Below are 19,510 nucleotides of genomic sequence, written 5' to 3'. Positions count from 1 at the left end.
ACACAGTGCCAGAAATATAGTTCTGAGAAAAAAAAGTTTGAAGTTTTTACTAAAAAATCGAAATTTACCATTGAAAAATCTTAGAATATCAAAAAATGTTTTGGACAAATGTTGTTTAGTGTTAAAAAAGGAACAGTAATTTTAAGGTTAAAAACTTTTTCAACATTTTTCTTTGATTTCTTCAAACTCTATTTTGATATTTGCAACATACCATTTTCAAAATGCTCCTGCAGCATAGGATGGTCCTTCTCTGGCCACAGCATCTTCGTTGGCAGCAAGTCGTAGTCTTCTCATAGCAATTTGAGCTTCGTGAGAACTATCCGCTGCCTGTTGTTAAGCGTGTTTGAGACGTATTTGGTCAGCCTGAATTGCATAAGCTTTTGCATTAGCTCCGGACGGAACCTCGAGTGTACTCATTAGTTCCAGAATTCCAGTAGCCCCTTTTGAATAAGTGATGGCGCCAAGGTTTGCAGCTATGCGCACTATATTCTGTAAGGTGTAAATTCGTTTTGGGCAGTATTTCCAAATCACGCTATTCAGTGACTCGTTAGCATTTTGAATCTTACCTCCAAGACAGCGGGTTAGTAATTCTGGAGCAGTCAAACTTTCAAAGACGGGCTTGATTGCTTCCATCACAGCTTGTGAAAGGACATTTTTGTGCTTGAACTGCTCGAGCGTGCCTACCGCAGTTGCCTTGTTATACTGGCACCACGAAGTCTCCCCAGTTGGACACAGATGATGTTGTGATTTGACGTCTGTTGAGCCATTGTGATGCCAGATTGCCCATATCGCCTTACTCATGTCTTCGACTGAGCTAGAATTATTACGGATAGCGTTTCCATAATATGTCTGCATTTTGTCAATTACTACGTCCGTCAACCTTCCTTTGCCACCTAATGGTCTTCCGTCGGAGAGCTTTTGTCCTTGAAGCCTTATTTTTAACTTGCTCATCTGAGTTCCAAATCTCTTTTGGACATGTCCGCAGCACTCGATCTTATTGATTTGTACTTCAGGTCCGTGAGGCTCTGCTTTCACTACGGCAGCATAACTCTTGGTATCTCCGTCACCAATGTAGCCAACGTACTTTGCGTTGTGCTTGTCTTCAGACCGCTGAAATATCTTGACCCTACCATTGACTTCCATGGTTCCGGAAGAGCCAGTATGGTTAGCTTGGCAATTTGGCTTGTGTTTATCATACCAGGACTCCCATGCTGCTCCACTTTGTTTTCCCTTCCACTGAACACATGCGTTGCAGTAAGAAGACAAGACTTTGAGGTCCACTACCTGAAATAATTACGGAAACTCAACTAACGCTCAGAAAAAAGACCTGTAAAACCGACAGTAATAACTAAAAAGTTAAAGTTGAAGAATGCTACGGGACAACTGGAACACCCAATTTCTACTTGAGCAAGAGACAGAACACGAAAGACAGAGAAATGAAATACCTTTCCCGTGGCACTGCCAATTACTGTGCAAACACCATTCAGTGATTTGTACCCTCGCTTCTGCCATGTACCATCACACTGTACAGTGATGTTTCGAGTATCTGGCGTCGCTAAAGCCTCAACTTCCTCTTTAACAGCTTGATGGAAAACTGTATCGGCCACTTTGGATGTAGCTTCCACCGTACGCTTGACAACCGCATTGTAGGTTGGGCGTTTAACAGCTGATGGAGGGTCCATCACGCCACAAAATGTTGTCAAACTCTCCAAGCCTTGACCGATACAACGCATTGCTAATATGGCACGTCTATTTATTTCAAACACATTGCGGGTATTGTCAATCGTTGGGCTACTCTTAAAAGTTTTCATTTGAACACAGTTCTCGCATGCGATGCCATACGTGCCTCCCAGGCCTTCCAACTTCACTTCGGTCATAACTATCGACCCGCCACATTCTTTGCAGCACAAATTCTCTCTTAGAGTCCGGAACAAGGTTTCGATATGGAATAATCGATAACCGGCAGAATTATCAGCTTTATAAGCCCCAGTTATTTTCTTATCGGAGGCTGTTGCAATATTAGGGGCTTTCGGGGTGGACCCAACTTCTGCATTGTTTGGCTGAGGTCGATGAAATATCTTTGCCCTCTTCTTTGAACGGCCAACTGAGCCTATTACGCCTACGCCGTAGCTCCACTCTTTCCGTTTCATACTTCCCGCTTTTTCTTCCGCCAGTTTTTTTATATTTTAATTTTTCGTCCACCAGTTTTTTTATATACAAGATCTGCGAACAAAAAGCAAAAAAACTTCCGCCGCACACACGCGTCGGCAAAAGCTTATCTCGTGTATCATATGTTGGAGGATGGGTGGAATAATTATGGTTAAGATACCTCGTTGTTGAATTATAGCTTAACTTTTATTTTAAAACTCTTAATGTTCGATTTCTAGCACCTTGTTGATGGTTACGTTGTCAGGATAGTTACAGTTATATGCCTTTTCACTTAACAAAGAAGTTGTGGCAAGCCACCTATTCAACGACAAGCGTTCGTCTCGACCACCCGGTCCTCTCTCCCTCTTCTTCTCTCTCTCTTCTCTCGCACGCTTGCCAACCTTTGATTTACTAATGCCAACAATCGGCCATTCTTACAAAAGTTCGTCCTCGAACGGTATGGTGAATACATACATCCTTTCTTATTACATGTCTTATTTATCGTTACATTCTATACTGATATCTTATGTACTTTTCTTTCAGGTAACTTAACATTAAATCACATAGGGTATCTTATCATTTCCTGAACATATTATAAAACATAGTCATTAAATTTTCTTGGCAAGTTCTTAACTCTAACGCTTTTTCTATTGCCTCTTTTCTCATCATCAGGTACTCTGATAGACTTATCATCATCATTATCTCTAGTCACAAATTCTTTTTCAGGTTCCTCGCCATCATCTACTGGACTATCAAATCTCTCGTCAGTCAAGTCTGGTTCTCTTAACTCTACAGTATCACTTTTATTATCTTCGACGCTGCTCAAAGTATCAGACTCAGAGTCGCTATCGCTTTCATCGACAGAGCACTCGCCCTTCCACATCTTCATTTGACTTACATGAGCAGTCGGTTCAAATTTTGATGAACTAGAGTCGCCTAATCTTTGGATTCTATACGTGTCGCTGGGTAATACCTGTACTATAACCATTGGTCCCTTAAACTTAGATTGAAGCTTCGTGGACTCACCCGTGGCAACTGGATTTGTCTTTACAAAGACGATATCACCTACACTATAGCGAGTAATTTTGTACCTATTTGTATCATAACGTTGTTTGTATTTAGCCTGCGCCTTTTGTATTTTCTCACGTATGTCGTCTTGCACTTCTAACGGTACTCGATAGGTTTCAGCTTCTTCAGTGAGCTCTCTTACTCTACCCTCTTCATAACGTGGTAAAAACCCATACAATGCCTCAAAAGGGGATTTCCCAGTAGATTTGCTAATCGTTGAATTGAGGTCTCTTTCCAGTTTCTTAATTTTACAATCCCAATCATATTCTCCTGTCTCTAGCAAGTTACAGCGAATAGCCGGTAGGATAGTTTGATTCAGTCTCTCGACGAGGCCATTCGCCTGAGGATGCCTGCTGGAATTCAAGGTGTGTTTTATTCCATATTTCGCGCAAAACTCGGTGAAACTCTTTGACGTGAAACACGTCCCTCGATCTGTCTCGAATCTGTTCGGTGCTCCGAATCTCTCTATAAAACTTTGAAGTTTCCGTATCGTCGCCTGCGTCTGGACGCTTCTAACTGGATCTATCTGCACGAATTTAGTAAGATTATCAATGATTCCCAAAATATACTTATTCTGCCTAGGCGTAGTTACAAACGGGCCCAAGTGATCAAGGTGAACGATATCGAAAGGTCGCCGACCTGGAGGGATTGGATGCAACTCCCCTTCGCCCTTCCCTGTCTTCCGCTTAGCTAGAATGCACTCAATGCAATTTCTTATGTGAACCCTGACATAGTTTTTCATTTTTGGGAAATAATAAAAAGGTCGTATCTTTTCTACAGTTTTCTCCACTCCAAAATGACTAGATAAGTCATGATGCCTAATTACAAGAGCCTTCCTCATAGCCTTTGGAACCACTAAACAACTACGTTTAACGCCGTCTACTTCAACTTCTCGATATAATAGTCCCTCCGATAACTTGAAGTTAGTTACCTCACTCTTTTCAGCGCGTCTGAAGCCGCCATATTGCCCACGCCGCGTCCTTGCGAATTTTCGATAGCACGTTTTACCACGTCTCTTGAGTTTCTCACGATATTTCGTCGCTCTTCGTTTTCTTCACCGATCCGTACTTCGTAGATGCTGGGTACTTGGTGTCCACTCGTTTCAGACAGAAACTGGCTGTATCCCACTTCTGATTTGTTGGAGGATGGGTGGAATAATTATGGTTAAGATACCTCGTTGTTGAATTATAGCTTAACTTTTATTTTAAAACTCTTAATGTTCGATTTCTAGCACCTTGTTGATGGTTACGTTGTCAGGATAGTTACAGTTATATGCCTTTTCACTTAACAAAGAAATTGTGGCAAGCCACCTATTCAACGACAAGCGTTCGTCTCGACCACCCGGTCCTCTCTCCCTCTTCTTCTCTCTCTCTTCTCTCGCACGCTTGCCAACCTTTTATTTACTAATTCCCTAGCCTTCTCTAGCACGCTTGCCAACCTTTGATTTACTAATGCCAACACATAGTAATACGATTTATGTACTTACTTTCGGGTTAGGTATTTTCCTCGATTCTGCGAATATTCTGAAACACTATCACTCGATGTTTACACAAGAAAATGACAGTGACACAGTGAATATTTAGCACAATAAATCGCCGATTTTTCAGCACTGAAAAGTACTGTTTGCGTTTTGAAATTCACAACGACTTTAGATTGCCGGATAGTCAATAGGCCTCTGAAGCCCGCCAAACGTCAGTTCGTAAGACATGTGAGCGTGATGAAAACAAAGCAATAGCGCTACTTGCGCCAGATTGCTGAGGCTGTTCACATAGGCGCGGTATTCAGATTCTACGAACAGGTGTTTTTTCCACAAATGGATATAACTCTGACGTAGCGTTAAGGCAAGACAAAATTCGATTTAAAAAAAATGGTTTTCGATGATTACGCTGTCATTCCATCGAATTCGCCAACGATGATTTTTAGAGATAGATATGACCCTAACATAGGATTTGCCGCAAAAAAAAAAAAACGATTTTGAAAAAATGATTTTTGATGATAACTCTGTTATTTCGTCAAATTCGTCAACGATGATTTTTTTAGAGATAGATATGACCCTAAAGTAGCGTTTAACAGAAAAAAAATCGATTTTTTTGAAATTTCAAGCTGTACTGAAGCGTGATATTGGGCTTCGCTGAAGACCGGCGTAAGATTATCGTTAAAGAAGCAGCATGTGCTCATTCGCACAAGATCTATAAGTGGTTTAAATCCTATTATTGGACAACACGACGAAAATTTTATAATCGTAATTGATTAAGTGCTAAGGTTAATACCATATGTGAAGCCGCCTGAACAATAAGAAATCGCTCCATTGAATTTCATCGAGATTTAACTGTTTTCATGAGCTTCCATAGCTGGAAACTATACGAATATCCTTTGCTACCTGCCACTGCGAAACACGATTTGTCCGTAGAAACGTCCACTCAAATGGAGAAACTGCGATTTGTTATACACGGTTTCCGAACGAATCGAAAGAAAAATATGGTCAAATACTGGTCGTCTTGATCACTGTAACATTACCGATGTGCTCTTCTTGAATTCCGAGTATCATCCGTACTGTATGGTCGGAAAACTTTGCAACATGGAGAGCTTTCGTGATTTTATATAAACGAAATGAGGATTGGAGGATGGAATATGGAACGAAATAAATCAATTTCAACACTTAATTGAGCCAAGGAAAATTGTTACAATTTATTGGCCCGCAGGGGAAAAGCCTCTGAGGCATAAAAACCCCTTAATTGGTATTACAGTAGTGAAGTGATGTCAAGAATATATGAGGTGTAAGCGTACGATCAATGGTGTGTCTTGCAAGCGGAGAGCTGCTGTGAGATTCAAAGGCACTAAGGCGTGAATCTATGGAGGTTCGATCGCATGGCGAGAACCTACTGTTTTTAATTGGAGCGGAGAGAAACAGAGGACTCCACTGTGAGTATGGGGAAAATAGTGATACCCAAGAGGTTCCGCGGTGATGTTATCGTAACCGTATACTCGATCAGACTGACTTTCCGGGCGTCAATCCCCGGTCAGTTATCTATTCTTCTAACGAGCAGCGCCGTCTTTCGCGATTAACGACGATCCACCCAATCGCGTACCCTTGCGATCCCGCCTATACTTATCGCGGCTTGTTTGTAGTGATACTAGCGATAAAGATTTTGGATATCTAATGGGGTAGAAAGCGCGCGCGGACATGGGGAAGGAAAGGATTGGTACGGTCTGAACAGCACGGTAACCTGACATAGACATGAGTCACAATCGCTTTGCATTACTGTTCGAGATGTATACCAACTTTCAAGCTACGTATTACAGTAGAGAACCTGAGCTTATTTTGTCAAAAAGTGAGTTTCTGCACTGCGAACGTCTAATCTTCGTCAACTGTTTGAAACAACAAGGTCCTTACGTCTAGACCTTTAAATATTCGTATCTAGGAAAAACATCTGAAATGTAGAAAAATTTGACAAGTTACCAAAACCAAATCACAATAAAAATACAAGAACAACTTAGGTACTGCCCGTCTCTCTCGTGAAATCAGGAAAGAACCCCACACTCCAGGATCTATCAACAACTAGGTATACGTCGTGAAGTCGGACCTCGCTGTTTCGTGTAGTGATATCGAAACGTCATTCCAAGAGCTACGTACTTGGCAGGCACATTTACTTGGTATGTTTTATTTGAATGATTATACTTGTTCGTGCCGTGTGTAATCCAGTATATTAAGGGGGTAGTCTCGCATTTCAATTACTTTTTTCGATAGTCGTTTTTTTATAGGAAAATTTATTTGATAATTCCAAATTTCTTACACATAAAAGAGAAAATTATTAAGTTTGCCGCATAAAATTAAAACTATTTAAATCTGACTGCGACGATATCTCAATTTTCAAGTATTGGAAAATAAATACGAAGAGCGTATTAATAAGTACATTTGTTGCTATTGCCTCAAGCAGAATCATGCAAATTCTAAGAGAAAATTTTTTAAAAGTGGTGAATTTTTGAAATTTTTCACCTTTGTTTTTCAACTCAAATTGTCGAAATAATAGATTAAAGATAAATAATTTTGAGTTGCTTTCTAGGTGCAACAGTTTTTTTTCTGTAGAATGTTAGCCAGATTTAAATAGGGGTTACTTCAAGCGGTCATACCAGCGAGATTTACGATCAAAAACGAACAATAAGATTTCTGCATCACTTTATAACTTTCTCTTTCATGTTTAAAAAATTATTTGAAGTTATTAAATGAATTTTAGTCTAAAATAAAAAAATATATTAAACAAAGTCATGGAGATGTAAGACTATCCCCATAATGTCGTCTCTACGATCAAACACAATCAATTTTGCATGAAATGACTGGTTGATAACATCTTGTTCTATATTACAAACTAACGTACCCAATTTAAAATGGTTTCTTTCTTGCCAATCTTACGCATCGATATTCGGAAAATGCATACCTCTTATGAGTGAATTCAGACAAAATAAGTGAAAATCAAGATATTTTGAAGCAACCATGTGAGTACAAGAAATTGGACAGATCAATTGTACAAATTAGAAATTTTGTTGCTTATGCCACGTAAAGTACTCAAGCATTCTGTTTTCATACTGCATTGAGTTTTTGGTTTGTGTGATTAAATGAATACCGCCCCTCGCTGCAAGAACATGTACAATAGTAGGTATTATATGAGGGTTCCGGATCATCACGTGTGTGTGTTTCTGTGCTGAGTACGCGTCACTAGGTGGGGGTAAGTTTGATGCATCAGTTGGAGGTTAGCGAATTACCATCCTACACCGCTAAGTAGAGTGACAGTGCACTGGTAAGTGCAATGGTGTGTAGAACATTTTACACGCGTGATGTCGCTGAGCCTCGGCGTCCAGTGAGCAGTCTAATTCCATAATCATCGGTTGAAAAATGACTCACATCAACCTGCATACTCACATTTCGCTCTCAGATATCTATACCATCATAATTTTACATCATAATAGTTTTATTCGTATACCAACCACCACATTTCTTACGCTTTAGTCGAGTCAACACGTTTATACGTTGCATTGAAGAGTTGCATTATCATAACTCTGCTAAAATCACATCGAGGTCACTCCATACGAAAGCATAATAACTGCAGTATCATTTTCGGGCACTTGAAAGGGTAGAGGTTAACCAGTCAAAGATCATCAGTTTCTCATTGCTGTTGCAGTATCCGCTTCGGAATAGTCTATTACAAAGTTGCTACCATCGTCTTTATTATTATTCCCAATTTTCGACAAAACACAGGTTTATAATCAGTCGTTTATATGCATCACTCGAATATTCGTATTGACCCCTTCGACCGCTTTCCAAAAAGTAAGCCTCAGTTTTATTGTTCTGATAACCCACTTGTGTACCCCCGCCACCATTTCTGAAGCGAATAAAAGCCTTGCCAGAAAGCCATCCAATATCACAATCATTCTGCAAGCTGAACGCCAAAGACCTACGCAATCAAAAACATGGCTGAACTGCAAGATTTGGTAAATATATATTGCAACGAGTCATTGCAGATAAAAATCCATACATCTTTACTCAGGCATTCTGAATTTTTTACAGACGGACACACTCAGTGATCAACCTACCACGTCGATCAGCTCCAACAACTCATTTTCCAGAGACTTTCGTCTGAGTCAACTGCTGCCTAAATGGGACGTGTTACAGGAAAACGATCACAAGACTGGTACCTGCATTCCTGAGTCAGTCAAATTACTGACCGACACATACTCCTGTTCTCTCAGCAACGATGCTGGCAACGGGGAGGTGACCTTCCAAATTGAAATCTGCAACACCAAAGATATTCTACGAACTGGTAAAATTGACTCGTGGCAAACCGTTCTGTCTAACATGCAGTTCACGACCAACAGAACCTCTCCCGAATATCAGCTTTTGGGTGGCCTGACCGCACAAGTCATTTCCCGAATCTGCAAACTACCTGGCAGCAAACCTGAACACACCTGACGTCAAACCATCCAAAAAATACCACCTTCAAACCTTATTGATGATAATGTATGAAGACAATAAAAACGATTGTTGTATATGTGATTGCATGTTTATTTTATTTCACAACCTGTATACATTTTTTATTCATCATAATTACTTGTAGCCTGATTCTCATTGTACCATAGTCTCATAAGTTATACGTTTTCAAACGCACAAACTCCCGCATAGAATCCGCAATCAACAATTTTATCGATGTAAGGTTTTCGCAACATTGCAATCGATGGGCAGGCCAATCCTATCATGTCAATGGCATTCAAGATTTCCACTGATTCCTCCATCCAACGAATTTTTTTCAATTCCTTGACAACCACCAGCGAAGTTCTGCTCAGATGATCGCACATAATCTTTTTCAAGTTGCCGCAAGTTGTAAGACCATTAGCCTATCGGAATCCATGATGATTATGCGCAAGATACTTCACTTGATGTCACAGTCCATCCGATAAAAGACTTCAACCGTACGGATCCCGAAATACGAAAGGACTCATAGTTTTCGATGAGTTCACATAAAATGCAACTTCTTTTACGAAGAATTTATTACCCACTCCGATAAATCCCTGCACGTCCATGAACATACAATCCATTATAACAATTTGCGAAGGACTTTGGTTAGAGGCGTGTACTCAACATGTCGCGTGTGCCATGTCGTACGCATCGACACACCTCTGGGCACAGAAGTTGTTCATCAGTCTCGTAGCCGGCAGTTATCAAACAAACTCCCTTCGTTCGTTTTTTCAGCGGGCCAATTGGTACTGAACTTGTATCTACATTTCCGCTGCGTCGCTTTTCTTCAGACTTGTAATCGCTTGCATGGCTTTCAGCCATGATTTCTTAGCAATATCGTTCATTCTGTGGTTCAAAGGTACGCAGCGATATGGAATATGCGCTCAACAACGTACTTATACCTGCATTCAGCCGAGCTTGGATTAACATTCACTCAATTCGCACAGTCCAAAGGTCACCCATGCCAGTACATTATACTGCAATCAGTGAACGACTGCTGTATAATGAAAAGATTATCAGGCTGCACCGCATACGAGCCCTGTTAAGGTAGTTGTTCACTAGATTGCGTTTTCTATAAAATCGGCCAAAATTTAGACCACAGTTTCATCAACGTGGAATCTACTTGGGAAAATTTTTGATCGTCTGGAACGTGAGATAATTGCACTCAAAGTTGACACTCTTCGCACTCGTTGCCCATATTAGGTGTATGTCAACCGTATATTTCTAATTGTAGTATCCGGACCGTTCTATAAATCATTACGAAAAACTAACATATGGTAGAACAACATTTCACGATTGATAATTTAAGAGACTTGATTGATATTGATTGACCGTATAGTTTCGCTGGTAGAGCAGTGAAAGTCATGCAATTTGTACCGAAATTTGACGTGGACGGAGTGAGTGGTGGAAGCAGTCAGTGAAGACGCGACAACACTGTACGTATGTATAAATGGTCGGCTGACAGGGCGCGCGCGACTTTTTGAATCTACTTTTCGGAGAACAAGCGGAATCGACAATAAAACACTTGCGCATTCATTGTTTTGCTGTATATTCATTTTACGTGTCAAATCTTTAAATGTGAACTGTAAATCAAATAAGGTGAGATGAAACCTTTACCATGAAACAAACAGTCAAGAAACTGTCAGAAATGAACAACCATGAAATCATTGAATTTTCGTTTTCTAAAAATATAATAGTATGTAGTATGCGTTTACAAATATTTAGTGATTGGTGTTTAAGAAACTCATATATTGATCGAACAGAATTTGAAGCTTAGGTATTTATGTATTGTTATTTTAATATTATCACCCGTATAAATATCAATAATAATGCATAAATAAAACATTCATATGTTATTATTATTATTCTCTTCGAAAAAGACTTTAATTTTATTGAGAACGCGTTTATCTTCAGTGACTCGTGGTTTATTATTGCACATATTTTCCGACAAAAGTCTCACGATCCCATCTTTTCCTTCATTTTCATACTTTTTTCTTATAATCTCGTAAGTGATTTTTTGCCCAGCAATTTTTTTTAGCATATCGTCTGACACAATGCTTCTTAATGATTTTAAGTATGGTAGCATATTTGCTAAATTCAGCAATTCCCTTTTATACATTACGCAGTCGATGATTTTTTTCGAATTTGTATACAAATCTTTCTCGTCTATTAAAGAAGAAGTGAGATCTTTTACTACTTTGATATCGTACGATTCTCCATGAAAATTCTCGGTGGAATTTACATTGACGAAATCTTCAGCTAATTTGAAAAGCGTGAACATACCTTAACCTCTTCGTTCGGGAAACGCCTTCTGAGTAATGATCATGTATCACAGAAACCAGCCACGTAATTGAAATTCATAAACTTTGAATTTGTGATAAGCGTGCGAATAAAGTGAGAAGTGTCGAATGCAGCGTTGTGTGAAACTAGTATGCAAGGTTTTGAAGAATAACTCAAGAATTGTTGGAATGCGTGTAAAAGCCTCATTCGAAGGAATCGATTCAAGTTTTTTGCCGGGTAAAAACAACTTCCCATCAATATTTTTTAGCCCTGTATGCATTGAGGCATCGGGATGACCATCTTTAGTAGGATTCAAGTATACATTGAAGATCCGATTTTCATATTGGGCTGCGATTTTCCAAATTTTGTCTGATCTGTAAAGTCCTGAAGTTTCAAGGTCAAAGTATTCCACGTTACAGGTTTCTGATGATATCCGAATATTTAGGAAGTCGCCATCAGAAAGTTAAGAACTGAAGAGATTCTCTAAAATTTCTTTATTCTCTGTGAAACGACAATTTGACTGGTATTGTACACCTTGAGACTTTTCCAATTTTTTTCGAGAACTCTCATTTTTTCGCGATAAGTCAAGTCTGCTTTTTTTGAAGACGTAACTTCTCCTTTATTGATCTTTTCAATTTAGATACATCTTTTCTCGCTGCATAAGATGCTGTATGTTTTCCAGGTGACAAAATTAATTCCTCTTTTACAGTTACCAGGGCGGTCGCACCAATATTCCTACTGCATACAGCACTGGCAAAGCGATAGTCACTAGAATCACTTCGGCTATAGCAGCAATTTTTTGAAGCTTTGTGCGCCATTATATTATTCAGACTTTCGTTTGCCTGACTTGATAGTGCAACAGAAAATTTGAATACAATATCAGCATACTTTGAAAATATCTCCTTTAACTTCTTGTACAGTTCCGAACTTTTGAGCGTTACGGTCTATCATTTGGTATCACTTCCTACCAAACGGTTACACCAATTGCCACAGTTTTCGTGCTGATTGAATACATAATCTGGAATGCTGCGTAGAGTAGCAGCCAGCGTAGTGTTTTGGCTTCATTTTGTGCTACTGCGTATCCAAAACATTTTTTCAAATGCGGTGTAGTTTCTTTTTTCTTCAGCTCGTTGAAGTTATTTTGTATAGCATACAGGTTCTTAGTAAAAGACTTTTTAAGTTGATTCTTATCTGCAAGTTTGAAAAAAGTTTTGAAGTTCCCCGGCGCACAGCAGCAATAGTTGAGCTATCTTCGTTATCAATTACCACATGCATTTCAAGACCTTTCTCTTTAAGAATAGATCTGTCATTAATCAATGCAGCACCTACATCGGCTCCATAGCCTCAGCACTTTCTTGGAAGTTTTTTCTACAATCGAGATCGGCTTTCGTTTGGCCAATGTCACATTGCTTACATTTGCGATTGCGGGTAGCAAAATCCAAAATCTTACCAAACAACCCTATCACAGAGCCATATCCATTTAAACTATTATAACTCCTGCCGTTCCCTCGCTCACTCCATCCCATGTCGTAAGAAACAATAATGTTAACAATCTAACCCAATACCGCGTCGAAATTCACTGAATTCTGTGCAGGTACGGCGTGGTTCTTAGTCGTTGACTCCAAGGAAGTGAAGTTATTTGAAGAATGGAGGTTGCGAAAGTGTGTATAAATCTCGTCGACAACCTCAGTCGGTCTAGCAAAATAATGAATTGAACAAATTATTAAAGTCCAAATAATAGATCATTCACTAATTTATTCACATTAAACAATCAATTTTTACAGTTATAATCATGCAGAGGCTTTCATGTTCTACAACCACATATAATATGAACAAGATTCTACTCGAGTAGTACAATGAAAATCATCCATGTATAACATCAACATTCTATGGTTGGAATAGTAACGTCAATTTCTGGGAGACCAGTGAAACTTGACTAAAAAGTGGAGTTTTTATATTTTAAATGACTGTAAAAATTCAGGTCCTAAAAGTATACCTCATTGCTTGGAGTATGTCAATATAAATTTAGGAATAACATTTACTCGCTGAGATAAAAGTTGATATGTAAGATGCCTTCGTAGAATCACTTCAAATCGCAGGAAAGAGGTTCGCAAAACCTTCCTGCCCTCTCAAGACTCATCGCATAGGTGTAACATTTGTACTACAGAGCTACATACTATTTATAATCTCATAAATCGGACCAGCTTTAAGTACAGTTTTTGTTCTATTACGTTGGGATAGAAATCACATGTGCTGATGATTTTCATAGTACTCACTGAAATATAACTTGTTCAATTGATATGTGTGAAAAAAGCCTTACAGTTCTCAACACAATTGTTCCAAATTTTTAATAACTAATTGTCGCTCTTCATCAGTTGCTCGCTCACAGCTTTCTCCCGCTGCTTCCTCAATCGCTGGGCCGATTTCCCGCTCGTACTTCTTGAATACTTGCGTGGATATTTTCGGGATATTTACACACGCCAAAATTTTATTTAGTGCGGTGCAGCCGACGCCAGCATTTACAGCACCTGTAATTTGAAAGTTTAAGGTTATGTTTCTGATGAATGATTTAATTAAGTTTCAAAAAGAATAATTTGCTCATAAAATGTAATTATAACTCACCAAGCACAGCTTTTGAGTTCACATGGAAATGTTTAGAATTATTTCTTGTGACGTGCATCTTTCCGTTCGGAACCTCTGTTGAAATGTCACATCGGTCACACATTACAATCAATATTGCATGAAGACCCGATTTTCTCTCTTTCGTAACGTTTTCTAATGAAAGTGTCTGCTTACACATGCAGCATCGTAAATTTTTCCCCAGTTCTCTCAATTTAACGACGCGTTGCCCTTCAGATACGTTAGGATTGAACCCCACTTCACCCTGTGATGAGATGCGATTTTTATTTACTACTTTCATAGCCGCAACACATTTTAATTTATTCTCTATGACTTTTTGTTTTGCAAATCTTCTTTCATGCCGTACATTCGGCATTTTACTCAATTCACGCCGTTCAAAACAATAGATAAGTATCAACCAAAAAGTCAGCCGCTAATATTCTGAGCCAAAGAAGAGGACCAATGTGCGAAGCGAGGTTGCCACGATCGTCACTTCAGACGGTCAGTCATAGTGTGCGTGTATCGGTACAGAGAACTATTCTCCGTGTAAGTGCGCTTCGAGTACAATCCATGGTAAAGGTTTTCGACGCGTAGCCTATAACACTCAATGATTTGAGTACGCACTGCGCACGCGATTCGTTGGTCTGACTGTCGGTGAACAACTACTTTAACTTGGTCGCAGGAAGCCGCTGAACCTTATCACCTAAAAATCGGATACCTTCCGAAAATCAGCTACATATTCTATTTTCCCCCACTCCACGTTGAAAAAATAGAAATAAATGTCTCACTGTCAATGCTTTCTCACATTCATTGATATATGGGGGAGCAAAGCATTCCTTTGTTCCCCCATAGACTACTACAAGTTCGTCGTCTATTAGTTCTACGCTTGTGACATATTTCAAGGTAATCATCGATTTTTTCACTCACCAATTTTTCTGAACGTGTGCCATCAGTGTTATAAGCAACTCAAACGTGGTTATTTAATCACACCGCGATCTGTAGGAACTGCATATTTCCAATTAGCGTGTAACAGCTTGTCTGAGTTTCTTCAATACTGTCACAAGTGCCACATTTCACTGCTCACTCAATATGTCGAGCCGGCACGTTGCAAATTGCAAATTCGAACACGGTCTTTAGTGGTTTTCGTATTGAAAAATACTGAATGCGAATCAACCTACTTCTGCCACGAAAATCTCTATGTTGTAGGCGAATATCACGACGTGAGAGTAGGTTATGAAAACTGTGACATAATTCCTAATACTCTGCGAGAGGAATAGTCGTGAGTATTTAATTCAATCTTTATAAAGTTTTCGACGGTTCACTGAGATTGATGAGTGCTAACTCTGTAATTGCAGAGGCATTGCAGGCGGTTAGCCACCTCAAAAAAATTTCGATAAGCAATAGCAAACTGCTATGATGGGATCCATGTAACAATCGCTGAAGTAGATATCGCATACCGCATCGAATACGAATAGTTTGAAAGTTCTAAAAACCCTGAACGATTTGTATAGAGATCGAGCCACCAGTTTCGCTGATAAACGAAAGCTACAGACCTTTGTTGTTAAATCGATTTCTGAACGATCTGTGTCAAATCTTAAATCTTCGATTTAGGGTGGTTCACATAAAGCTAATCCTTCACCCGCCTCTCAATGGGACGATTTGGAATTTGCGATCGAGAATCGTTTGATCATCGGAGTAATCACCAACTTCGAAATCAACAATTTAAAACTATTTCTTCAAGCTGTACCTGCCGTGATCTTCGATAAACTTGGTGCATTACTCCGTGTACATTTCCATCTGAAAGTGAACACCACGCTGACAGCAACTTTTATCCTGGGTGCGAGAGTTGATACCAAATTTTTTCATATCAAAAATTCAAACCTGCAAACAACATCAGATCTTGTCGAGTGGTATGGTGAGTATGACACATTGCCTCTACTAACGCAAATCGAGGAATTCCTGGAGTGCGATAGTGGCTGGGCCTTAATCTGTTTTGATGATTTATTAGTTAACGTTAAAAAGTATGAGCCGTTAGTACTTGCAACGTGGATAGACTTACCGACAGATATGAGAAATGAAAAGGCCGTGGTTAACGTTCATAATTTCGATAACGCTTGTTTCGCTTGGGCTTGCGTGTCCGCCAGACATCCCACGGTAAACAATGGTAATAGAGTAACTTCTAGCCCACACTACAATCAAATATTCAATTTCGCAGGTATGAAACAAAAACTCCTACAAAATTAAATGATATTCCGTAATTTGAAAAGATCAATAATATTTTTGTGAATTCGTATATTTTGGAAAAACGTGGTAAGCAGCATGAGGTGCTACCACTATTCATCAGTCGGCATAAAGGTCTACTCAAAGAACAGATTACCTTTCTTATGCTGCATGAGTCGAATTAAAACCTTGCCGACGATTTCTCCAGCAACTCTCCTCGTGTAAAAACTCACCACAGCTGGATCACAAATTTATCTCAACTAGTTAGGTGTCAAGTGACTACGCGTCGAAATGCAATCCATATTTGTAAGAGATTTTCACATTTTTTCTATATCGGGACCGAATTGCTTGCGGACAGGCTCGATTGCACACCGGAAAAAGCTTGTGTTTCGACAAAGGGCCCATGTATGTCGAAATATACCGGGACCATCTCTAGAAACTAGACAGGAACTGCGCATGCGCCAAATGAATCAATTTCATTGGTCAGCGAAATTGCCCCGCGGAATAATTTTCGTCAGCTAACCAAGGCGACCAACGTACACGAAATGTGACAAGGCTCTGAATATCTCGCGCGTAAAGTAGCGTATTGAGGTTATGTTGATATTTATTCCTACTTATCGTGAATTTTCTAAGAAAAGTGTCATTCAGCAATACCGTAGTTGATATTAGAAGATATTTGATCGACACAATAAAGGCGTCAATGGAGAAACAAATATCAAAAGCTACAGAAATTGGATCAGTTATTTATTGAAAGAAGAAAACTGAAATTGAATGTGGAACGTCATCAACGAGTGGGAGTCTAGACAAACTGAGGCAGGTAAGTGAAAATATTGTTTATTTCAAACAGATTCTTTATTTACGTAAAATTAAAAATAAATGGATTGTTGAAACCCAGTAGAAGGTTGCTCCAGAGTAGATTTGTTACAGTGCAGTGCTCCGGAAGCCAGTAATCAGTGCCAATGAACATGAAATATCAAAATAAAATCAGTAACAAGGAATAAAAGAAATAGTGTATCTTGAAACACAAAGCTTAGGAGTACAAAAAGTAGCAATTCGTTTTTCTGTCGCAATTTATTGAAAATTAGTGGTATTCAAAACAATTAGAAGCTCTTGCCTGATGATAATATCTTTTAATATTTTCAGGTGGGAAACAAACATCATCGAAGCGAGACTAAACTTGTCAGGCGTTGAAGCGTGTAAGTAAATTTCTGATACTATGATATTTGCATATTACAATATTTTCACATGTATTCAATGATGAAATTCGTTCGTTCTGACAGACTTGAAGTTTCAAGTTTGGATAATAGGATGACAATCATACCTTACCTGATGGTCAAAACGTTTTGGTGGCTAGGACCCTAGTTTCTCGATTGGTGCCACCGTTCCAACCATCGAACCTGGTTGTTCCGTTGTTCCATTAGACAACAGGTATCCGAAGGAATTTCTTCTGGTCATCGCCACCTTCTGAACATCAGTTGTGGCAAAATTAAAGAGCACGACACACTACAGATCATGGTGTTTGAATATTCCATCATTTTAGATCTATCGAGCCAATAGTAATAAGTTTGTTATTCAACAATTGCTGCTAACTAATTTTACAGAGCAATCATTCCGTGCACCATTGTAATCCAAGCAGTATTATTGGCCCGCATTATTTTTCAAATTTTATTTTCGGCAGTTTTGATATTTTATTTTTCACTCTCTTGGTATTCAATTCAGATGAATAGTGTTTCAAGTGTTAAATCAGATTCCAAGGATGAATTTTGATGTGTAAACTGAACCAATCTCAATCTAAAAATGTTGGATAACTTCAGTTGAAAATGTCTTTAAAGTCAATAATAATCGACAGTATCATCTGACTAGCTAGTTGCAGCTATCATCCGTGCTTGAGCCTCGTTCAACCCCAGCAAGGTCTAAGGAATGCATTCACTTACTAGTACACGTTACAAATGATCACTTTGTCTACAATAGGACTTACTTGCTGGCTAACTTTTTTATGATGAATCTTTATCAGGGAGTCATCCGGTAACTTATTGAAAGCTTGAAACCAGATTCAATTTTATACTCGTACAATGGTCCTTCATTGAAACTGAGAGTTTGTGAATCTCCATTTATTACAATTAATTCTGCATCCCATGTTAACACTGTTCGAAACAAAAAATCTCATCCTAAGATTGGAAATGGAATCTGCAATGCAAAAGTTATCTAGTGGCACAAGTTAAAAACAAAGAACCTTATAACGGTTTCTGCGACAGAGGGATTCCTTCCGGATATTCATGTTACTGGATGATGTTCGGAGCACTATGAACAAGATATTGTATTGGATTTAGGTTTGAGTAAATATTTTCATGAACTTCAGTGAAAATTAGATATTCATTTGTTTCAAAGGAACAAGGGGTACAATGTTGAATCCGATAAGTCAATATTTTCATATGAATGTTCTGAACATTACTCTAAAACATGATTATCCTTAAAGTTAATTACTGAGGCACATTTTGAAAATTTTGATTTTTAACTTGTGTCACAGCATGTTTCTGAGTTTTACTCTTCGGATTAGATTTCTTTAGATTAGATTTGAAATTGAAAGAAACCGTAAGATCTACAACTTCCTTTTCCAACCAACAAAAGTGGCCGATGATCTCTGCATGTGTCATGAATTGAATGGGAAGAGAAGACATCAGTTAACAGCAGAGATGCTATTATTTTGGCTGTATTTTTTGTTGAAAGAAAAAAAATTCATTGTTATTCTTAATGTATGAAGTAATGAAAATGATTGAATAAATTGTCCCCACCTACCTGCTTCGTTTCTTCCAAGCACCCAACATTTGAACAGATTTCTTGTTTCAATCGAATAGGACGAATTTTCAAAGAGCATCAGCAGTAAATTCCGACCGTTCTTTGAACAATCAATTTTCAATAACAAATGCTTCTCAAGCCTTTCCGAGTGACTATCTCAATGACTTGAGATTCTAACCTCAAAAATGCATGTGAACTACATCGCCGACAGAAACAGAGTTTGACAGCAGGGTCTCGGGGTGGCCAGACTGCCCGGACGGCGGATTTAAATTCGCGCATGCGCAGTTCCTGTTTAGTTTCTAGAGATGGTCCCGGTATATATGTATATGTATCTGTAATGTATTTCCAACATATTTGCAAAATTTAAAGTCT

General features: G+C 38.8%; 1 protein-coding gene across 1 annotated transcript; it reads right to left on the bottom strand.

Annotated features, from left to right (window-relative positions):
• Positions 1-11,552: 11,552 nt before the first annotated feature.
• On the bottom strand, positions 11,553-13,029 carry LOC124414417. Its single transcript, XM_046895363.1, has 4 exons — positions 12,918-13,029; positions 12,472-12,694; positions 12,111-12,430; positions 11,553-11,887 (listed from the first exon to the last, which is right to left on the bottom strand). Exons 1-4 carry the CDS (start codon positions 13,027-13,029, stop codon positions 11,553-11,555), a joined length of 990 nt encoding a protein of 329 aa, XP_046751319.1.
• Positions 13,030-19,510: the final 6,481 nt, after the last annotated feature.

The sequence above is a fragment of the Diprion similis genome, chromosome 14 (assembly GCF_021155765.1).
Source record: "Diprion similis isolate iyDipSimi1 chromosome 14, iyDipSimi1.1, whole genome shotgun sequence".
Classification (NCBI taxonomy): Eukaryota; Metazoa; Arthropoda; class Insecta; order Hymenoptera; family Diprionidae; genus Diprion; species Diprion similis.
This window is presented reverse-complemented; position numbering and strand designations above follow the sequence as displayed.

What these genes read in the sequence shown, in the direction of transcription:
- LOC124414417 (XM_046895363.1), bottom strand. Translation starts at nt 13,029, where the DNA reads ATGGGATGGAGTGAGCGAGGGAACGGCAGGAGTTATAATAGTTTAAAT. An exon ending in TGCTACCCGCAATCGCAAAT is followed by an intron (nt 12,695 to 12,917) that starts GTAAGCAATGTG and finishes TCAAACTTGCAG; the next exon opens with ATAAGAATCAACTTAAAAAG. An exon ending in GCAATTGGTGTAACCGTTTG is followed by an intron (nt 12,431 to 12,471) that starts GTAGGAAGTGAT and finishes AACGCTCAAAAG; the next exon opens with TTCGGAACTGTACAAGAAGT.